Genomic DNA, 20915 nt, shown 5'->3' with positions numbered 1-20915 from the left:
CCAACTAAGATCAACACTGGATATGGCCAATATCCAGCACCTCTACAGAAGCTGCCTATGAAAACCTACAGTCCCCACCTCTGTGTACCATCTTGTGAACTCATTTCCTACTTCCCACCTCCTACAGCTGCCTTCCACTTCATGCTGGGTGGGGGAGGGGACTCCCCTTAGATTACTTACCTTTTACATCTGAGATCTGCCCAACGTTCTCATCTATCTTTTCCATGATCGATCCCACAGAATCATCCACAACAGCAACATTGTCAGCTGACTCCTGGTGCACTGAATCCATTGAGGTCATCTGGGGCATGTCAGGGTTCCGGCCTAATTTGATGCTCAAGCCGGTACCCAGACCCAGACCAAGGCTTAAACCAAAACCAGGGTTTAAACCCAGGCCCAAGCCCAAGCCCAAGCCCAGGCCCAGGCCAAAGCACAGGATCAGATAAAGGCAGAGGCCATGGGCATTGCTATTCTGGGAAACAGCCCTCATTCTTCGCCTCTGGTGAAACCGGCCTGCGCCATTAGGTGTATAGAAGCGGGGTCTCATGATCAGAGATCACTGTTGGGTTAAATCAGAATGTAGTAGTTGTCCAGATGCAATACAGAAGATAGTGGAGCAGATCCAGAAGCATGAAAAGAAACCAAACATAGAGAAATTACATGTTAGTGAATCAGGTCCTGTCTGTTACTGCCAGATCTCAACCGTCCTCGTTCTCTGAGGGGTCCATTTAACCAGTCTTCCTCAGTATAACTGCCCTCACGGTCTCTGGCAAAGACTAAGATTGGGACCTACCCCCTCCTTGAGTTATTACTTGGCCTCTGTGTTCTCGAACAGATAGTACTGGCTTCTCTGGCCACAGATGTTTCCTTGAACAACTATAAGCCATAAACTGCCCTATTTAAGGTAGACTCTCAACCTAACCCACACCTTCTCCCTACAGTAACTTTGTCCACTCACTTACCCAAGTTCATGCTAGAGTCACCTGACCATTTTGACCCCCTTGGGGCTTGTCTTTGCCCCATGAGATAGACATAATATCTGTGGGATCATTTTGTGGCATCTACATGGTATCTCATGTAGAAGAATCAAATAAATTCTTCAACAGAGCTGCAATCGGGATTTGACAACCAGGACTATGACTAACAATACCCACCACTGCTAAGACTGTGGACAGTGAGCTGCTATAGAGAGCAGGTCAGCACTCAGGCATAAGGAGAAGGGAAAACCCAGACAAGTAAAACAATGGCAGGTTAAGAGTGGTATCTCCATAGGAAAAACAAAGGCCCAAAGAAAAACCAACTTGGGCTTTGCCTCAGAAGAACCCTTTAAGGGTTCTGTGTGGCAGGTGATGGGATAAGATCATGAAGATTCAACAAAGACCTTCTAGCCAAACCTACATTACCAAGACCATGTGTTTACACCAGCCAGAGTCATCATATCTACAAGCGGTATGTTCTCCTTTCCTCCAAAGTCAAGACTGACACATTTAGCAAGCAATAAATTACAAGGCCATTGGGTTCTACTATGACTCAGAATCAGCTACCTTTCCTTCCAGACCTTGGTTATCATTAGCTGTACCCTTTAACTTCATAACCATCCTGCCATTTACTTATATTTACAGGCAAAAGCATAGTGGTTCAAGGTAGGCTAGACACAGTGAAGAATTCATCAACCAACTGCCACATACCGATGGCTTCTGCAAGCAGGAATAGTCATAAAAATACTGTGTGGCTCAAATCTCAGCAGAAGCAAAATGTTCCCAAGGAGAGAGTTAGATTCTTATAATGTAACATACTTAAAGCCACTTTGAACAGAAGGGCACAGTTGAGAGAGAACAGTGAGACCTCAGTGCTAAAGAGCTGAATGACAAAGAACTGGAAAGTTTTTAGCAAGTCCTGCCACATTCAGTCTATGTCTACAGAGACTGAATGAAATAAAGCTTGTTCTTAGAAAATAATAATGAAGAAAAACACATTATATTGTGAAATGCTATACCTATGTATTATTGTACCAGTAGGAAAATTTCTTTATCCTTGAATTCTTGAAAGAAAGTTTGAGGAAATTTTACATAACTTCAGTGGACTCCATAATTTGAATCTTAAGAAATCATTTTTTAGCCAGGCAGTGGTGGTGCATGCCTTTAATCACAGCACTTGGGAGGCAGTGGCAGGTAGATTTCTAAGTCTGGTCTACAGAGTAAGTTCCAGGACAGCCAGGGCTACACAGAGAAACTCTGTCTCAAAAAATCATTTTTTTTACAGACATGCAGAATTATATGCTACTTCTACAGTGGAGTTTATGCCCAGTTACTTCAAGAAGATGAGTTGATAAAATGAAATGATATTTAAGATATTTGCCATCTGCTTTGATTTGACTTTTTAAAGTTGATTCTCCCTTACTGAATTGAATAACCAACCCAATTTATTCAACTGCAAGTATAGTCCTTGTAGGCATTGGATGGAAAATAATCACAAGAAAAACATATCTGTCTTTACCTCAGACAATGAGTCAGGAGACATCACAAAAATACATACTCTTTTCTCATGACTGTATTCATAAAGGATGGAAGACTTGCACTCCAAAGAGGGATAACACATCCTAATAGAGAACAATTGCAGAGAAAAGCTGTTTTCTGTGCATAGACTTTGTTGTAATGTACTCAAAGTCTCATAAAAGCCTAATACTTGGGGATAATTGAAGAATACGGCATTGACCTGGGACAGAAAGTAGGGAATGTGATAGGGAAATCCTTGGATAAGGAAGGTATCTAATAATACACTGGCTCTTCCAATAAGGCTACATACATACTTGCCTCATTTTTTTTTTTTACTAAATACCCACAGAGCAGTGCTTAAATATATCATCAGTGATCTAATTTTTAATTCTCCTTTCTGTCTCTGTTCAATCATTATTGCTTCACAACTCTCAACAGTTCCACTAATATTCACTTTACAGGAGTCAGCATGGTACAAAAAATAAAAATTCCAAGCCCATACAAGCATGTTCCCACATAGAGAAGAGTTCAGCTCTCGCCACTTGAAGCTGTAAGATAAATTCTCCATGCGCTAGTCATCCACTCATTCACTGAGCGTACACTAATCACCTTATGTCTGGAATTGTATTAGAGGATAGGAATTCAAACATACTTAAGATTCATGGCTTGTTCTATCTAGCCCATGCTCTGGAGAGCAAGACAGACATTTGGATGACATTAAGTCATATCACACACTAAGAGAGAGGACAACAGTGTGCTATGGGAGCTCAAGACAAAGATCAGCTGAGGTGGGAAGGATCTGGAAGGGAGATACCTTGATGTGTAGGAAAGCTGGAAACAAAATTAGAAGCTCAGCTGGCAATAGACAGAGGTAGCAGGTGGCTGCAGATAAAGAAAGCAGTATGAAAGTGGCAGAGGTGTGTGGGGGGTGGTTGTATATATATTTGTCCAGGATAAAATATCTAAAGCATTGGAGAGTGTAGGATGGGCCTTTAAATGCTTCATTAAAACCTTTGCCCAGAAAAGTAGATTTTCTACCTTCAGAACAGTCTGTTGGGAAAAGGTTTATATCTGATCTTACCTTTCTCTAAATATAATATTAAATATTTTCTCTGCTATTTTCATAATCTAACTCTATACTTTCCTCCCATCCTTACTTTACATGTTCTCCCCCCCTTTCACATTCCCTCCTCACTTCACGAACTTAAATGTTGAGATCTTCAGCTCTTTTTAAAAAAGACTATGAACTATGTCTTCCCCAACCAAAGCACCATGCTGCTACTGTCCCTGAACTCAACCGGGAATACATAGTTAAGTGAAGAAGTTTTTTTTTTCCTCCTGTAGCTAGCACTAAGACAGTTGCCAAACTATAACAGTTGTTACTGCAGCTGGCTTCTCCTCAAAAAAAATTAAAATTCAGAGGACATATGCATTCCAACAGATGCACATAACACAACAAACAAAAACAAAAAAAGCCAAGAGACAGCATTCTACTATGACACCTCTTCAAGGTGGCAACTTCTCAGTACTAGAAAAGAAAGATAAGGAGATAGCTGAGATGCAAGATAAGCATGTTAGATTCCTGCCTTAAATGGGACCAACAATTCCATACAGCATTCAAATAAACAGATACAGAAGTCAATTCAAGATGTAGACATGAACATGAATAAATACACTCTGGACCTAGACAAGAAATTTACCAAAGAGGATGAAATAATAAGCAACTTGGAGGAAAATTTTTAAATACATAGAGGAACAATTCAGTAAGGAAACTGAGACGCTGAAAAGTACCAAGCACATATTTTGGAAATGAAAACATCAACCAGTTAAATAAATAAATAAATAAATAAATAAATAAATACCACAGAGCTGGGTGTGATGGCGCATGCCTTTAATTCCAGCACTCAAGAATCAGAGGCAGGCGAATTTCTGAGTTTCAGGCCAGTCTGGCCTATGAAGTGAGTTCCAGGACAGCCAGTGCTACTCAGAGAAACCCTGTCTCCAAAGATAAAAAAACGGCAGAAGGCAAATAAGACCAAGTAGAACAAAACAACTAAGGAATAGATGAGAGGGTCAAGAAAATACAGAGAGTGAGACAGACAGACAGACAGACAGACAGACAGACAGACATACTTAATGATTTTTAAGACGCTTTAGATTCAACCTATTTAATAAAATTATAGCTGAAGTTCAAATCTAGAGGAAAAAATAGACACCGAAACATGGTCAGCATTTAGAATACCAAATGAACATGACCAGAGAAGAATATTTTTGATATACCAAGCTCTATCAAAATCAGGATGTCAAAAATAAAAAGCAGCAGAAACAATATAATAGCATAGTGGTATTCATAACTAATGAATTAGACTTCAGATAACACTTATCAAGAGATAAAAATTTTCAGTAAGTATTAAGAAAGATAAAATTCATCAAAAAATAAATATTTTAGTATTACTCCATGGCATATTAGGGCTCCTTATTTCATAAAGTAAATATTAAAAGGTACAAAAATCCACACAGAACTTGACAAAATGATAGTGGAGAGTTTCAATGTCTTCCTTCACATCCACACAGGACTTTCAAAAACTAAAAAATCAACAAAGAAACTTCAGATATGAAATACACAGCCTTCTCAGTAGCATATGAAACCTTCTTTGTATTTAATAACATTATAGGCCAAAAGCAAACCCAAACGTGCAAAGGCAAATAGAAATAATTCTCTGCATCCTATCAGACCACTGGAGACTAAAACTAGAAAGTGGCATCAAGAATTCTCAGAAACTACACAAATCCCTGGAGCATCATATACTTTTCAACGAACTGTAAATCATTAAAGAAATCAAGGAGGCAATTAAACAGTTTGTAGAATAAAATCAGACAAAGGTGCACACTGTTTCCACTCTTCCATAGGATAGTGTTTGGAGACTTAGCTAAAGCAGTAAGAAAGATATAACAAAGATGAAAACGAGAAAGGAGAAGTCCAACTATACCTAGCTGGAGATGTCTTAAGTTTATACTTTAAAACCCCAGTCTCTAACAGAAAATGTTTACCTTTAATAAACAAATATTTACAGAAAAGGGGCAAGGTCCAAAATTAGCATATAAATTCAGTACTTTTATCTATACCATCACCAAAATTCCTCAGAGGAAAGTTAAGAAACACATCCCAGTCACAATAGCTCCAAAAGTATCTAAGAATAAGTATGATCGAGGAGGTAAAATCCTTTTGCAATAAATTATTTTAGACACTAAAGAAAGAATTATATGAAAACACAAAATACAGTGATGTCATACTGCTAGATAGTGACAGAGGTGGACAGGCACCACAGCATGGGGATGGTGAAGAATGTCAGACCCGCAGTGGACAGTGTGCTGTGGTGAGTAGCATTTGGCTTTTAGACCTGGGGGTGGGGCTCACTGGTAGAGTGCTTGCCTAGCATGGACATGGCCCAGATTCCATCCCTAGCACCACACAGTGAGGCACTTCTGTAGTGCAACACTTAGGAGCTAGAAACAGGGGTCCCTCAGGTCCAAGCCCTTCTCTGCTGTATGAAGACTTCAAGGCTATTCTGAGCTATAGGAGACTCTCTCTTTTCAAGTGCTTTTTATTCTTTATACCTTGTCAGAACTTTCTATACCTGTGTTAAGCACTCTCATTGCTTCCCCTGGTTCTGGTGATGTTGTTTTCTTACTCATCTCTTCATGCTCTGAGAGCATCAGAGGAGGTACAGCACTTAGGACATGGGAACTAGAATTCTAGCCAATAGCCATCTGCCATTTGCTGTTTCAATAGATTCTCTCTCTCTCTCTCTCTCTCTCTCTCTCTCTCTCTCTCTCTCTCTCTCTCTCTCTCTCTCTCTGGTGTGTGTGTGTGTGCTGTAAAGAAGTGAGGAAATCTTCCAGGTTAGAACTTAGCTAACTCTAGCCGTAGCACCTCATCTGCCAGCTACTTTAATTCATTTCTATGCTATCACAGAATGCCCAAGACTGAGTGATTTTACAGTGAACAGAAGATCATTCCTTTATGGTTCTGAAAGCTGGGAAGTCTAAGATCAAGATGCTAGTGTCTGGAAATGGCCATATTTCCTGTTTCCCCACAGAGCCTGCGCTGGCTAGTCTTATGTCAGTCTGATACAAGCTACAGTTAATCTGAGATAAAGGAACCTCAATTGAGAACAGGCCTCCAGATTTCTAAGTTCGAGGCCAGCCTGGTCTACAGAGTGAGTTCCAGGGCTACACAGAGAAACCCTGTCTCGAAAAACAAACAAAGAGAGAGAGAGAGAGAGAGAGAGAGAGAGAGAGAGAGAGAGAGAACAGGCCTCCATAAGATCCAGCTGTAAGGCATTTTCTTAATTAGAGATTGATGGAGCAATCCATGGTGATGTAGCCAGTAAGCAGCACCCCTTTAGCGACACTCCATCAGCTCCTGCCTCCAGGTTTCTGTCCTGTTAGAGTTCCTGTCCTGACTTCCTTCAATAATGAACAGCAATGTGGATATGAAAGCAAATATACCATTTCCTCCCTCCCCCCCAAAAAAAGAAAGAAAGAAAAAGAAAACACAAAATACTACAGATACCCAAAGCAATATTAAGGATAAAGAACACTACTAAAGATATCCCAAAACTTGATCAAAAACTACATTACAGACTGATAGTGATAAAGATGTCTAGGTACCAGCACAAAAACAGATGTGCAAAGCAATACAGCAGAATAGATCCAGAAACAAACTGACAGATCTATGGACACCTAATGTTTGACAAATGTGTCTAAACTATACACTAGAAAAAAATTACTATTCAACAAATAATTTGGGCAAAATTATGTATCTACCAGCAAAAGAATGAACTTAGATCCATCTCTCTAGTCATGCACAAAAATCAATTCAACATGTATCAAAGGTCTTAATTTAAAACATAGGCTCTAGAGAGAAGTGCTGTTCTAACAAACATGAAGACCTTTCCTGCAAACAAATCAAAATGTCAGGCATCACGTTGAATGTACCTAAATCCCAGTCCTGAGTATATGAAGACGGAGATCCCTGGAGCCTGCTGGCTAGCCAGATTAATTAGAGAACTCAAGGCCAATGACAGACTTTATCTCAAAGGAAGTAGAGGTTATTCCTCAGTATAATACCTGATTACCTTTCTATTGTCATGACAAAGTTCTATGAACAAGATAACTCACAGAACAACACTTAATTTAGGGGCTCATGGTTTCAGAGGGTAATTGAGTCTGTAATCATGGTAGACAGCATGAGAGCAAGCATGATGATGCTGAGGCAGTTACTGAGAACTTATATCTAATCCATAAATACAAGATGGGGGTGGGGAGGAGGGATGAGAGAAATGATTAGGGATAAGAATGGTGTGGGTTTTTGAAACCTCAAAGCCCAACCCCAGTGACATTCCTCCTTCAATAAGGCAACACCTCCCAATCCTTCCCAAACAGTTCCAACAACTGTACTTAAATATAAAAGCCTATGAGGGATATTAAAACTACAACACTCAAGGTTGTCTTTGGCCTTCACACTCATGCATGTACATGTGTAAGCATACCTACATTCATGAACAAGCACACACACATGTATTTTAAAGGAACTTGAAGTAATGAAACATATAGAGAGAAAAATAGAGGAAAACATTTTAGAATATAGGTATAGATGAAAATTTTTTAAAATACAACCCCAGTAGCACAGGAAATATCTGCAAAAATTAATTCATGTAATTACATGAAACTAAAAAGCTGCTGCACATCAAAGGAAACAGACACCTGACACTGTAACAGGATAATATTTTTGTCAGCTATACTTTAAATAATATGAAAATATATAGAATATATGAATAGCTATAAAAATTAAGCCCCAATAGAATATCAAAACTGTCTATTAATAAATGGGCCAATAAACTGAGAAGTTTTCAAATGAAGAAATACAAATGAACAAATAGCTATATTTAAAAGTGTTCATCATAGCCATTAGGGACATGCACACAAAAACTACTCTGAGATTTCTTCTCACCTTTGTCAGAATGTCAGTCATCAAAAAATAAATAAATAAAGGTTCTGGCAAGTATGTGAGGAAGAAGAAAGCCTTAGTGTTGGGGGGCATGTGAACTGTTAGACAGCCACTACAAAAGTCAGTATGGGAGTTTCTTAAAATCTTAAAAATGGAACTGCCATATATTTGAAAATGCCATATTATCTACAAATTAAGGATATAAACCCAAAGAACTCTGTTGCATACTACAGATATCCTTGGTCAGCCATGTTCATTGTTGCTCTATTCACAATAGCCAGAAAGTAGAAACAACCTAGATGCCCATCAACTGATGCATGGATAATAAAAATCTGACACATTATGGAACACTGGTGAGCTACAAAGGAAAATGGCATTGCCGCAGTTGAAGGAAAATGGGTAGATCTGAAAAATATTAAGGGACATTACAGTAGTTCAGAAAGACAAATACTTCATATTCTCACATACATGAGGATCCTACACTACTTTTATATGTTTATGTTAATGGGATAGCTAATATGAGTATAGGATATGAAACTATAAAAAAGGACCACGTGACAGAGAAAAATGAGTTTAAGTAGTACAAGTGCAGAGGGTATAACAGAATATATGTGACATGAAAGGCCAATACTGGAGATACACGTGGGGTGGGGTGCAATGAGATGGGTGAGGAGCAGCAGATGGGGAGAATAAACTCAATCATAGTGCATTTGAAAATTCCATAAGGAAGTCTGTTACATTTTCTGATAATTTACAAATAAAGGCATTGCAAAGTTTAAAGAACCACCTATAAGATTCCACTATAAATATTTGGAAAGGAAATAACAGATTGGATGGAATTTTGGTTTTTGTTGTTGCTGTTGTAGTTGGGTTTTTTGTTTTGTTTGTTTGTTTGGTTTGGTTTGGTTTGGTTTGGTTTTATTTTTTCATCCTAACAAGTAATTTTTAAAAGCTCTAAATTGTCAATTTGGGATGAACTTGGTGTGACTTCTTAACTGAGATGTGCTCTTGTTTCTGTTTGGTTTGAATATTGCACTCATTGAGAGGAAATTAGGCATGGACATGGCAAAATACAGAAATTCAAGGGTAAAGCTGTACAGTGAATGTTAGTATTCTTTCCAAACTCCACCTGCACACCTGCACAATTACCTGGGCAACAGCCTGGTATACTCCTCCCCACAGTTACCTGGCAACAGCCAGGTATGCTCCTCCCCACAGTTACCTGGCAACAGCCAGGTATGCTCCTCCCCACAGTTACCTGGCAACAGCCAGGTAGGCCTGATCCACTATAAAAGGGGCTGCTTGCCCCCTCCTCTCTCTCTTAATCTCTTGCTCTCTTGCCTCTAGCTTCTCTCTCCCCTCCCCCTTCCCATTCTCTTCCTTTCTCTCCATGTGATCATGGCTGGCCTCTACTGCTCTTCTTCCTCTCTCTTCTTCCATCTTCTTCCATCTTCTTCCCCCCCCCAACCTTTGCCCTATCTCCTGAATAAATTTCCCCCCTCCTTGGAACCGTTTGGTCTGGAGTGGTCTGTTGTAAGCTGCGCGAGGACGTCTAACAGTGAATTCCTTTGATTTTTGTGCCTGTTTAAACTTTGATATTTTTCTAACCCCAACAACCCTATGATATTGAGACTATTACAGACAGTCTTCAGTTTGCTATGGCTTCACTTCAGTTTCTCAGCCTTATAATGGTGCAAATCCGATGCATATTTAGAAAACTTTATATTCTGAATTTTGATGTTTCCTGGGCTACTGAGGTGCAATATTGTGCTTTCTCCATGCTGAGCCCTGGCGGTGAGCCACAGCTCTCAGGCATGCATGAGATCAACATGATAAACCACACAAACTATGCACCATGCACCATGTATGTTAAGGCCATTTGATGCACTTTCAATTACTCTCAATTTCTTACAGGTTTTTTGTTTGTTTGTTTGTTTTATTTCGTTTTCTTTGTTTTATTTACTTTTGACTGGAAGGGATATTCCCTCCTAAGCTGAGAAGCATTTACACATCTATCTTTGCAAACAAGGAAAGAAAAACAGGATTTTAATGTTCTATTTTCTTGCATTTTTATTTTTATTTTATGTGTATGAGGGTTTTGCATGGCAGATGGTTGCAAGCTGCCATGTGAGTGCTGGAAACTGAGCCTGGTTACTCTGGAAGTGTGGATAGTGTTCATAACACCATATAACCAGTAAATGACAGAACCTGAATTAAAAAAAATATTACCTTTAATCTCAAGGTGTAGAAATAGTCACTCTGTTATTTGCTATATAACCCATTTTCATTTTTCCAGATGTCTAAAAAACTGTAATTCTTGACTCATTGTTATCTACAAATTAAGAAATGATAGATCATCTTGCCTCATTCTAAAGAGGTTTCAGTTTATCATGGCTGGGGGTGGGGGTGGGGGGTGGAGGAGAGCTGGCAAGGTAGTGCAGCTATCATCATGACAGCCAAAAATTAGGAAAAGAAGGCAAGAAGGAAGAGGGTATACACAAGATACCTCAAGAACTGAACTTGCTTTTAGTGACCTACGGCCTCCAACTAAGTCAGCCTTACCTCCTAACCAAAATAGTGCCACAAGCTAGTAACCCAGTCTGCAGTATATGGGCCTGTGGAGGATATTTCATTTCCAAAACAACAGCCAGTACACCTGTGCTTATCCCAGCACTGGTCACAACAGCCAAGTTACTGAGTCATCCTAGATTCCCACCAATTGGTAAATTAAAGTGCAGGGAAATGAATGTAACTGGAGATTAACACATTAATTAAACAAAACTTAGAAGTCAGCTATCACACATTTCCTCTCCTGTAGAATCTAGGAAAAAAAAGATTTGAAAAGTTGAAGGGACATTAAAGAAGAAAGAGACTGTGATGGTGGTGAGTAGGTAACTGGAATCAACTGGCTAATTGGAAGGGTGGATATAATCAAAACATAATTGTGAGTGAATCAAGTCACGAGTAATTCATTTTTTTCAACTATGATGCTCTAGAAAATGTTTTAAACTTCTAGTGTTGCTTAAAATAGTAGTAGCCTTGTTTAAATGATGGTTTTGATTCATAATCATAAACTCTCAGTAATGTTTAACATCAGATAATGTTTCCAAATATAGAATATATTCATTAAAGGGAGCAACTCAGTGCTATTCTTCCCAATGTATCCCATAAAATCTGTCCTAGTTTCCCCTGTCTATGCCTGCCTGAGCTTCAGTCATTTATCTTCCCCCATCTCAGAGCTTCTTGAACTAGGAAACTCTTCATGGAAATAATTTTCCTTGAGCTGGGATAGTCAAGATATCATAAGATATAGGATAGCTAAGGTAGTCAAGATTTTCACTGGTAGAAATGATTGGACAAGGAATTCTAGGTGATTATGACAAACAACAAAATACAGACTTGGGAAAGGTGCAGTGTGCCCAATAGTGTAACAATGTTTTGAGGATTCTGTCCTGGTGCCCATGAAATATCATATAGATACTGTAATAGAAATTAATATCATATTTTTCCTAGATGCTAGAAAAATAGACTGTTAACTAAAAATATACTTTAGGAAAGAGAGTTCATTATCTCACATACTACTGAGCCCAAAGTGTCCCAAAGACATATCCTCATATTCCAGGAAAGAAAAAATTTGGATATGATAGTCATAGGAGACATAAAGATAGGAATTTACTTTTAAAACAATCATTAAAAAGTGTTTTCCCTCCTGGGGAAGGCAAGGAAGCATCCATAATAAAAGATGTATGAAAAGTCACATAAAAATATAATTTATTTACAAATTTTTGGAACTAGAAACCAGAAGCAAACTATGATTATAAATTTTTAGAGCAAGTAACCACTGGAGACAGCATTCCACTATATTACACTCCTCCAGGCTACCTCGACATATCTGCCTATCTGTGCCTATAGGGAATTATAAGATCTCTGAACATGGTACCAAACAGACGAGAACAAAACTCCTGCTTATTTCTCCTCAGCTGATAAAAATATCTTTTTATTACAAAAATAATTTCATCTCTAAGATTCCTAAATTTTTTAAAAGCAAATGATCAAAACATTCCTGATACTTCTGTAGTATTCAAAATATTAAGTAAAATGAGCAAGCTAAATGTAAATACAATGTGGTTTTTAGGATTCTAAGAAGTAGATTTTAGTAAATAAATTGCGATTTAAACCTAAAGCAAACTTCCTTCTTTATTTGGCATCATGCATCACTTCTTTGCTGACTTGAAATGAGTCAGTAGGGAAAGGCAGTGGGGTACCATACCTTTGTTGTATTAATATTGCTGGCAAGGTATCATCCTGATGCACAGAAAGCCTCTTCTCTAATGCAGAAATGGAACTGTGATAAGAGATTAGGGAAATGGCAGCAGCTTGTATGTATTCAAGCATATTATGTATTTATGTCTGGAATTAGGTTTCTTTGAAACCCTTTTTGCTTTTCTCTCTTCTGCTTTGCCAACTGAATGGGTGAGGGATTCAGCCTCCTATGTTATGGCTTCTCCTAAGGGGAAGGGATGGCACACTTGCATTTTTATATAAATAGGACAATTTTCTGTTTCTCTAAACTTCCATTTTGTTCACTGAAACAAGAATGAAAGAAAGATACACTTGATTAGGCCAATCCCTTCATATGATATATGATAGTGGACCAGAATTCACTCTGTGTGATTGCTTTCATGGTTGTTTTCATCGATATGCATCATGCTTACTAAAAGGTGATGATAGTATGCATCCATTAGTCTTTAATTTGTAACAGTCATAGCATGTTATATATAATTTAATTCTTGTGATAAGCCTGTGAAGTAGGTACGGCTTTTTTTCTATTTTATAAAAACAAGGAAACAGCTTCAGAGACTCGATGTTTGTTGAACTATACTTTCTAACCACTGTGAAATACTGTCATATTGTCAAAGATTAAGGATTCACAAGTATGGTAGTCAAGATGTTTTCCTTATTTTTATATAGAACATGTGGTTTGGATATACTTGGCCCAGGGAGTGGCACTGTTAGGAGGTGTGGCCTTGTTGGAGGAATCCTGTCACTGTGGGCGTGGGCAATAATACCCTCCTTGTAACCATGTGACAGTCAGTCTTCTAGAAGTCTTTAAATGAAGATGTAGAACTCTCAGCTCCTCCTGAACCATGCCTGCATGGACGCTGCCACGTTCCCACCGTGATGATAATGGACTGAACCTCTGAACCTGTAAGCCAGCACCAATTAAATGTTGTTCTTATTAGAGTTGCCTTGGTTATGGTGTCTGTTCACAGCAGTAAAACCCGAAGACACAACATATGACAAACTTTCATTCATAAAATTAGACAGAAGAATGTTGAGAATGGCATTCATATACATACTAGACTTGATAGGGAGAAAAAAGAACAAAACTCAGAGCTGGATGGAAAGGGAAGAGAAAGTAGAGATGATTGATGTAGAAAGAATTGTGGGAGGGGTGAATATTTCAAAACACTGTGTGAAATTCTAAAAGGATAAAAATATTGTTAAAAGACTATAACAATTTTAATCTCAATTATGGATATAGTCTTTGTCAGCCAGTTTTCTGCGCTCCAATTTTATTATAAGTGAGAAGTTTTTCTGAGTATGCACTTCAGTCCTTTGTTAATGTTCTTTGTTTACTGAAGGTCGCTTTTGGTGTAGAAGCTGTGTTTCTCCTAAGGACCTTGTATAAATTTCATTGTGATTTTCTAATAGCCCTCAACTTTATATATAAATTGATTTACTAGTTATTAAAGAAAACAAATTATTCTCTATCAAAAAATGTTCCCTTCTATATCAATGCTATAACTGTATTATATAGAGAAATCTGTTTCTATAAGAACATATATTCATATATTAAAGTTAAATGTGGTTGTCCCTCATAGATATAGGGATTATTTTGAATTTTTCTATGAAAGCAATGAATTTTCCAATTTTTCTTAATGAATGTTTATACTAAGTGGAATCAACACAAATTAAAATTAGAAGAATATGTTTATCAGATTTTGACTGGGATGAAAAAAGTAGAGAGTCACCCCACAGGCTAGAATCTAGGAATAGGCGAAACTTAACAAATATGACACTTAGCAGTTTGAGGGTTATTTTGCAGCATAGTGTTCTATAACTGTGAGGCTGGATCTGAGCTCTTTAAACAGATTTCCTCTTCTAGCCATTACAATACTACTTTTGTCAGCAGATACAAAATAGACATGAGAAGAAGAGGTTTGTGTTCCTACTTCCAGTGTGTTCCATGAGACAGATACTTTTGGCAGTGCTAAGCTCCTGTGCTGTGTGGGTGGCATCTCCCAGATAAAAGCTCCTCAGTCCACTCCCCTCTTAATTGCTTCTGATGGTTTGCATATGCTTGGCCCAGGGAGTTGGGCTATTAGGTGGTGTGGCCTTGTTGGAGTAGGTGTGTCACTGTGGAGGTGGGCTTTAAGACTCTCATCCTAGCTGCCTGGAAACCAGTCTTCTCCTGGCAGCCTTCAGATGAAGATGTAGAACTCTCAGCTCCACCTGCACCATGTCTGCCTAGATGTTACCATGTTCCCTCCTTGATGATAATGGACTGAGACTGTAATCCAGCTCCAATTAAATATTGTCCTTATAAGAGTTTCCTTGGTCATGGTATCTGTTCATAGCAGGAAAACCCTAACTAAGACAGTGGTTTTGTGGTTAGTTTCTATAAAATGATACAGCCCATGAAACCCAGCAAAAGTATGTTTCTGAAAATGTTCAATGGGTTGTTTTCTGGCAAGTTTTATGAGTATAGCACCAGAGAAAATGTTTGTCAACCAGTTAGCCACACCTAGACCTTTTCCATCATTATCTGAATCTCAGCTCTGTCTGAAGAAACAAAGGTGGAAGAAACTCTCCCATTCACACTATATCTCAGCCCTAAGGATAGTGTGTGCATATGTGCGTGCATGCCTTGAGTGTGTGCCTGTGTGTGCTTTCGTGCCTTTGTGCCTGTGCTTGCTTGCCTGCATGTGTGTGTGTGTGTTTAAAACTATCGTGTCAATTATTTCTCCTAATTAGACTCAGACTGATACTGACACCAGGTTACTGAATCTGGCCACTTAAGTCTATCTTACAGACAGGCCCTTATTTGGCAACTATAGAGAGGGACACTACAATGGGAAGGTATGTATATACCTTTCTGACAGTTGTGGAAGTGCTGAAGCAAAAGTGGGTACATAATCCAGAATTAAATGTCACCATTCTCTTCTTAATGGCTCAATAAATTCATTTTCCTGAATCAACCAAGTTTTCCTTTTACAAAAGGAAAGCTATAGAACCTATCCTACATTATTTTTTCATAAGAAAAAAAAAAGAAAAGAATTAAGAACAGCGAATATAACGACCCTAGTATTGGGCTAAGGATGCTTCTCATCTCAGCCTTTGGAATATCATGAGTTTGAGTCCAGGACAAGACATTTAGCAAGTCTCTGTATCAAAATATAAAATCCTAATATGGTACTTCACATGTAATTAAATAACAGTACACAACAATACACAGTGGTATAACCTAATAGGAGGAGGAGGAGGAGGAGGAGGAGGAGGAGGAGGAGGAGGAGGAGGAGGAGGAGGAGATGGATGGATGGATGGATGGATGGATGGATGGATAGTATGGATAGAAGGCTTCACTCTGATGTAAATAAAACATGGAGAAGAAAGAGTTATAATATTAAAGGTGAAACTACAGACATGTGTTAGGAGCAGATGACAACATGAAAGTGTATAAGACTGTGGGAAGCCATGGCAAGGCCTTACTCTAGGCAAACATTAACCCTTGGCTCTCCTATCTACTATTCTTCTTTCTGCTTACCTTCCATGATTCACTTGTCAGTTCTCAGAACTTCAAACAAGGCCTCATAGCAACCCACCTTAGTAACCCTTCCTCCTGATCTCTAGATTTAGCCAACATTCTGCTAGATAGATGTTTGTAGAACCCCTGGTAATGGAAAGGCTTTGCAAGAATAACTTAGTTAGACCCCACAGCTGCAGCTAGCTTCCTCCACCTGCAAAGCCCTCTTTCCTTTCCTATTCCTCCCCATATCTTGTTTTTAGAGTATATAACTGGTGTGAACAATAAAAATTTTGCCAGCTTGATCAGACCTCTTGACTTGCTGTGCCTCCTTATTTTCTCTCGCATCTCAGTCCTCTCCACAGGGTCTAAGGGTCCCACTTGATTGTCCAGCTGGCCTGGACATAAGACTTTCTCCTTTCATTCAGGAAGACCCATTTGTGCAACCTGTAACTGGGTGAAGAAGAGTCAGGATGGAGTCCAGCATAGGTGATGAGAACAGCATGGGTCCTGGTAACTCCTGACTGAGTTTACTGGGCTCATAGGTGAAAGGTACTAGATATAACAAAGGGTAGCACTATCTGAAAATTGATAGGACAATGATAATTATGGCTCCCATTTCTCTGTGTGAGCAGACTAATTCAGATTGTTTTCACCCTTAAGGGCTTAAGAGAATATTCAGAGTGTATGTGTTAGGAGAGTGGTATCTAAGTTGTATTTCTGCTGAGATTGACTCCATGCAAGTAAAACAAAATGTGGACATTATTTGCTGTCCTTGTCTTGTCTAAAACACACACACACTAGCTTTTGTCTGGTACCATGTCCTGGCTAAGCCCCTGCTGTGTCACACCTTCCTCTCAGAGCAAACATTTCGGCATCTGCACTCAAAATACTCTCGGGAGAAAATACACAGACAAAGTGTGAAACAGAGACTGAAGGAAAGGCCATCCAAAGACTGCCCCACCTTGGGATCCATCCCATATACAGACATCAAACCCAGACACTATTGCGGAGACCAAGAAGTGCTTGCTGACAGGAGCCTGATATAGCTGTCTCTTGAGAGGCTCTGCCAGAGCCTGACAAATACAGAGGCAGATGCTCACAGCCCACCATTGGACTGAGCATGGGGTCCCCAATGGGGGAGTTAGAGAAAGGACTGAGGAGCTAAAAGGGTTTGTAACCCCATAGGAGAAACAACAATATCTACCAACCAGACCCCTCCCCAGAGCTCCCAGGGACTAAACCACCAACCAAAGAGTACACATGGAGGGACCCATGGCTCCAATCACATATGTTGGACATGGATGAGAGGAGAGGCTCTTGGTCCTGTGAAGGCTCAATGCCCTAGTGTAGAGGAATGCCAGGGCAGGGAGGCAGGAGTGGGTGGGGGAACACCCTCATAGAAGGAGAGGGAGGGGGATGGGTAGGGGGTTTCCAGGTGGAAACTGGGAAAAGGGATAACCTTTGAAATGTAAATAAAGAAAGTATCTAATAAAAATAAAACATTCATCAGTGGGGAAAGGGCTGAAATGAACGTTACTTCTGTAGTTGCAATTCTGATAATTACCTTGATCAGCTCTACCTACAGAGTTTATGGCTAGATGGCTTGGCCTTCTACAGAGGTAGAACAGTGTTGTTTGAATTAAATTACTGAAGACTCTTGTAATTTTTTGGTCATGATCTCGTTAAAATTGTGTGAAAGAAGATGTAAACATCTCATTTTAATCACCAAAAAACTATGAAGTAGATCCAATCATTTGGTTTAATAAATAAGACAATTGAGCCTTAGTTTAAGACACTGATCCATGGTCACATAACTAATACATAGCTTTTACTCAGTGAATGAAGTTTGTTTATCATCTATAGTGGCCCTGGTACTATTCTGAGAGGTAGGAAAACAGCAAGAAACCATTGAAAATAATCTCTGCCCTAATAGAGCTCACATGTCTAATGGTAAAGGGTAAATAATTAAAATTTAAGTAACATTCTCTATATAAAGCAGAAATAAACAGAGAGTACATGTATTAGATTATGATTTAGATGGGATGATAAGAAATGGCCTTACTGAGAAGGAGGCACTTGAGATAATGTGCACAGAGTACATTCTAGTCAGAGAAATTAGGAATTGCAAACAACAAAATGCATCAATAGACTGGATGTGTTCAATGAACAACAAAGAAGTCAGCAACATGAGCAGAGTGAGGCGATGTGACAGGAGATGAGAAAGGCGAAAGAGTCCAATAGGTAGGATCTGTAGCTATGATAGGATTTTTTTTTGTTTTGATCTTTACTTTTATTTTACAGATAAGAGGGAGGGAAGAATATCAAGTTGAATGTGAAGGAAGGTGGTGAGGATCTGGGAGAAGTTGGGGAAAGGGAAAACTATGATCAAAAACATACTGTATAAAATAATTTTAAAATACAGAAAACTTAAAAATAAAACAATGATTCTTATATTGGGAATAGAGAAATTTGGTAGAGAAATTATACAATTCTTTTTTTTAAAGGGAGGGAGGGTGGGGGAAACCTGATTGTTACATTGAGAATATACTATGGTTAAAAGGGTTGTAACAAAAAATAATCCCTTAAGTAATCCCTTCAAAGATTGTCTTTGAGTTCAGTTCAGCAAACATTGAATGCAGAGATGAATCCAATACCTGTGGCCCCTAAAGTAGTACACAGTTTGGGATCCTTCTCTAGTTCAAGAATTCAAAACTAGGCATGAAAGTGAGTCTTTCTCCCTTTTCAGTATTGTATTTTGTGATAAGAATGAGAAGATGTATTGCAGTGCCATTTTAAATTTTTAATTAAGAAGTATGTGCATATTTATAGTATATAACATGAGATTTTGATATATTTATATATTATAGACCAGTTAGATGAACTAATTAATATATAAACTACCTTATATATTTACATTGGGTGGTAAGAACTCTGAGAATCTCAACTAGAAATCTTTTTGGAAATTTTATATTCTTCATACATCCCTCCCATCCACTATGTCCAGCCTCTGTTACATCCTACTCTCTGTTTCCATGAGATTGATTATCTGTTTAAAATATGCCTAACTGGAGGCTGGGAAGACTGCTCAGTCTGTAAAGTGCTTGTCAATCAAGCTTAAGAAATTGAGTTTAGATCCCTAGTATTTATTTTAAAAGTCAGACATGGTGGTGTGTGCCTAAACTCCTATGTCGGGGCAATGTATACAGAATAGTTACTGAAGCTCATTGGCCACCCAGCCTAGCCAAATTAGTCAGCTTCAAATTCAGTGAGAAACCCTTTCACAAAAAGTTATGTGGGTGGGCTGACAAGCAGGCTGAGCAGTTGAAACATGTCACCAAGCCTGATGACCTAAGCTTGATCCCTGAGAACCACATAGTGAAAGGAGAGAATTGCCAAATGTTGTTATCTGACTTCCATATATATGAGGTGACATGCATACATACAAATACATACATATATGCATACATACGTACATACAATGTAAGTTTAAAAGAATAAGGAAAGGTGATTAAAGAAGAAACCAGCTGGTGACCTTTGACCTCCAAATATGCCATCACATAAAGCTCCTTAATGTGGGATATCATTAGATCCATGTTAGTTATAAGACTGACTTTTCATGGGCATCCTTCCTATTTTTCAGTATAGATCATTCTACACCATCTTCCTCCAAATGCCTTACACATTCTTGACTCTGCTGGGCTTTTGCTAACTTTGCTCCATGAGGCTGTAATGCCCTATCTTGACCCTATGCCTCTGAATGATGGCCCTTCCTCAGTTCCCAGCATTTGTCTAGTTTTTTGATGGCTTCCCATACCAAACAGCCCACAGAGATCTCTCTGCCTCCCCAACTCCTACAGATCTCATCAGCAACCTTGTCATTTTTATTGTATTCTTTTACCTCCCAGACAAGTCTGTTAACAAAACAAAGAAATATCTCTGGGAAGGGTCAATTCCTTTAACTTTTTGTAGCCCTGAGGGTCTTGTCTAACACTACACAGGAAAGCCATAGGAAGTGAGCTGAAAAGTGTTTGCATTCACAGCAGGTTATATTTCTTTCCCCTTATGTTCTCATTTAGTAGAGTGTAACAAATTCGCAAACAATTGCTTTTCAATGAACAACATAGATTTGGGTCATAAATACAAGTTCCAAAAATACATTGAAGATAAAAAGTTCTTTGTTTTGTATGCTCTTATTGCAGGGAGGTATCCTATGATATACTACAGGATACTGGCTGCTATCCTGATAAATATTTTATGGATCTATTTATCTAGCACCATGACTTATATTTTCATCCAAGGTTATAGTTTATATTTTGTAGACTTAAAGGGAGTTTATTTGGGAAAGAAACATCGCCATTAAATGTGGTTATCCATCAATATCTGTGGGCCCATATTCATGGGATCCATCAATCATATATAGAAAATATTTGAAAAACTATTCGTCTCATCTGAGGGTTTAGCTTAGTGCAACAGTGCTTGCCTAGCATGAACAAGGTATAAGGCCCTGGGTTTGTTAACCTCTAACACTGGAAAACAAAAAGAATACATGTGCCTATATGGACCATACTGAACATGTACTGACATTTTTCTTGCCATT

General features: G+C 38.7%; 1 protein-coding gene across 1 annotated transcript in view; it reads right to left on the bottom strand.

The window, feature by feature from the left end:
- Positions 1 to 20915, bottom strand: part of LOC143435448 (uncharacterized) — a 127898-nt gene that overhangs the window by 3929 nt on the left and 103054 nt on the right. Inside the window, exon 2 of the mRNA XM_076918180.1 lies at positions 181 to 559. Within this exon, the coding sequence (XP_076774295.1) occupies positions 181 to 547 (367 nt within the window). The 5' untranslated portion in view covers positions 548 to 559. The remainder of the gene's footprint in view (positions 1 to 180; positions 560 to 20915) is intronic.

Source organism: Arvicanthis niloticus, chromosome X, assembly GCF_011762505.2.
Source record: "Arvicanthis niloticus isolate mArvNil1 chromosome X, mArvNil1.pat.X, whole genome shotgun sequence".
Taxonomy (NCBI): Eukaryota; Metazoa; Chordata; class Mammalia; order Rodentia; family Muridae; genus Arvicanthis; species Arvicanthis niloticus.
The sequence above is the reverse complement of the archived record's forward strand: the minus strand, read 5'-3'. Positions and strand labels throughout refer to the sequence as shown.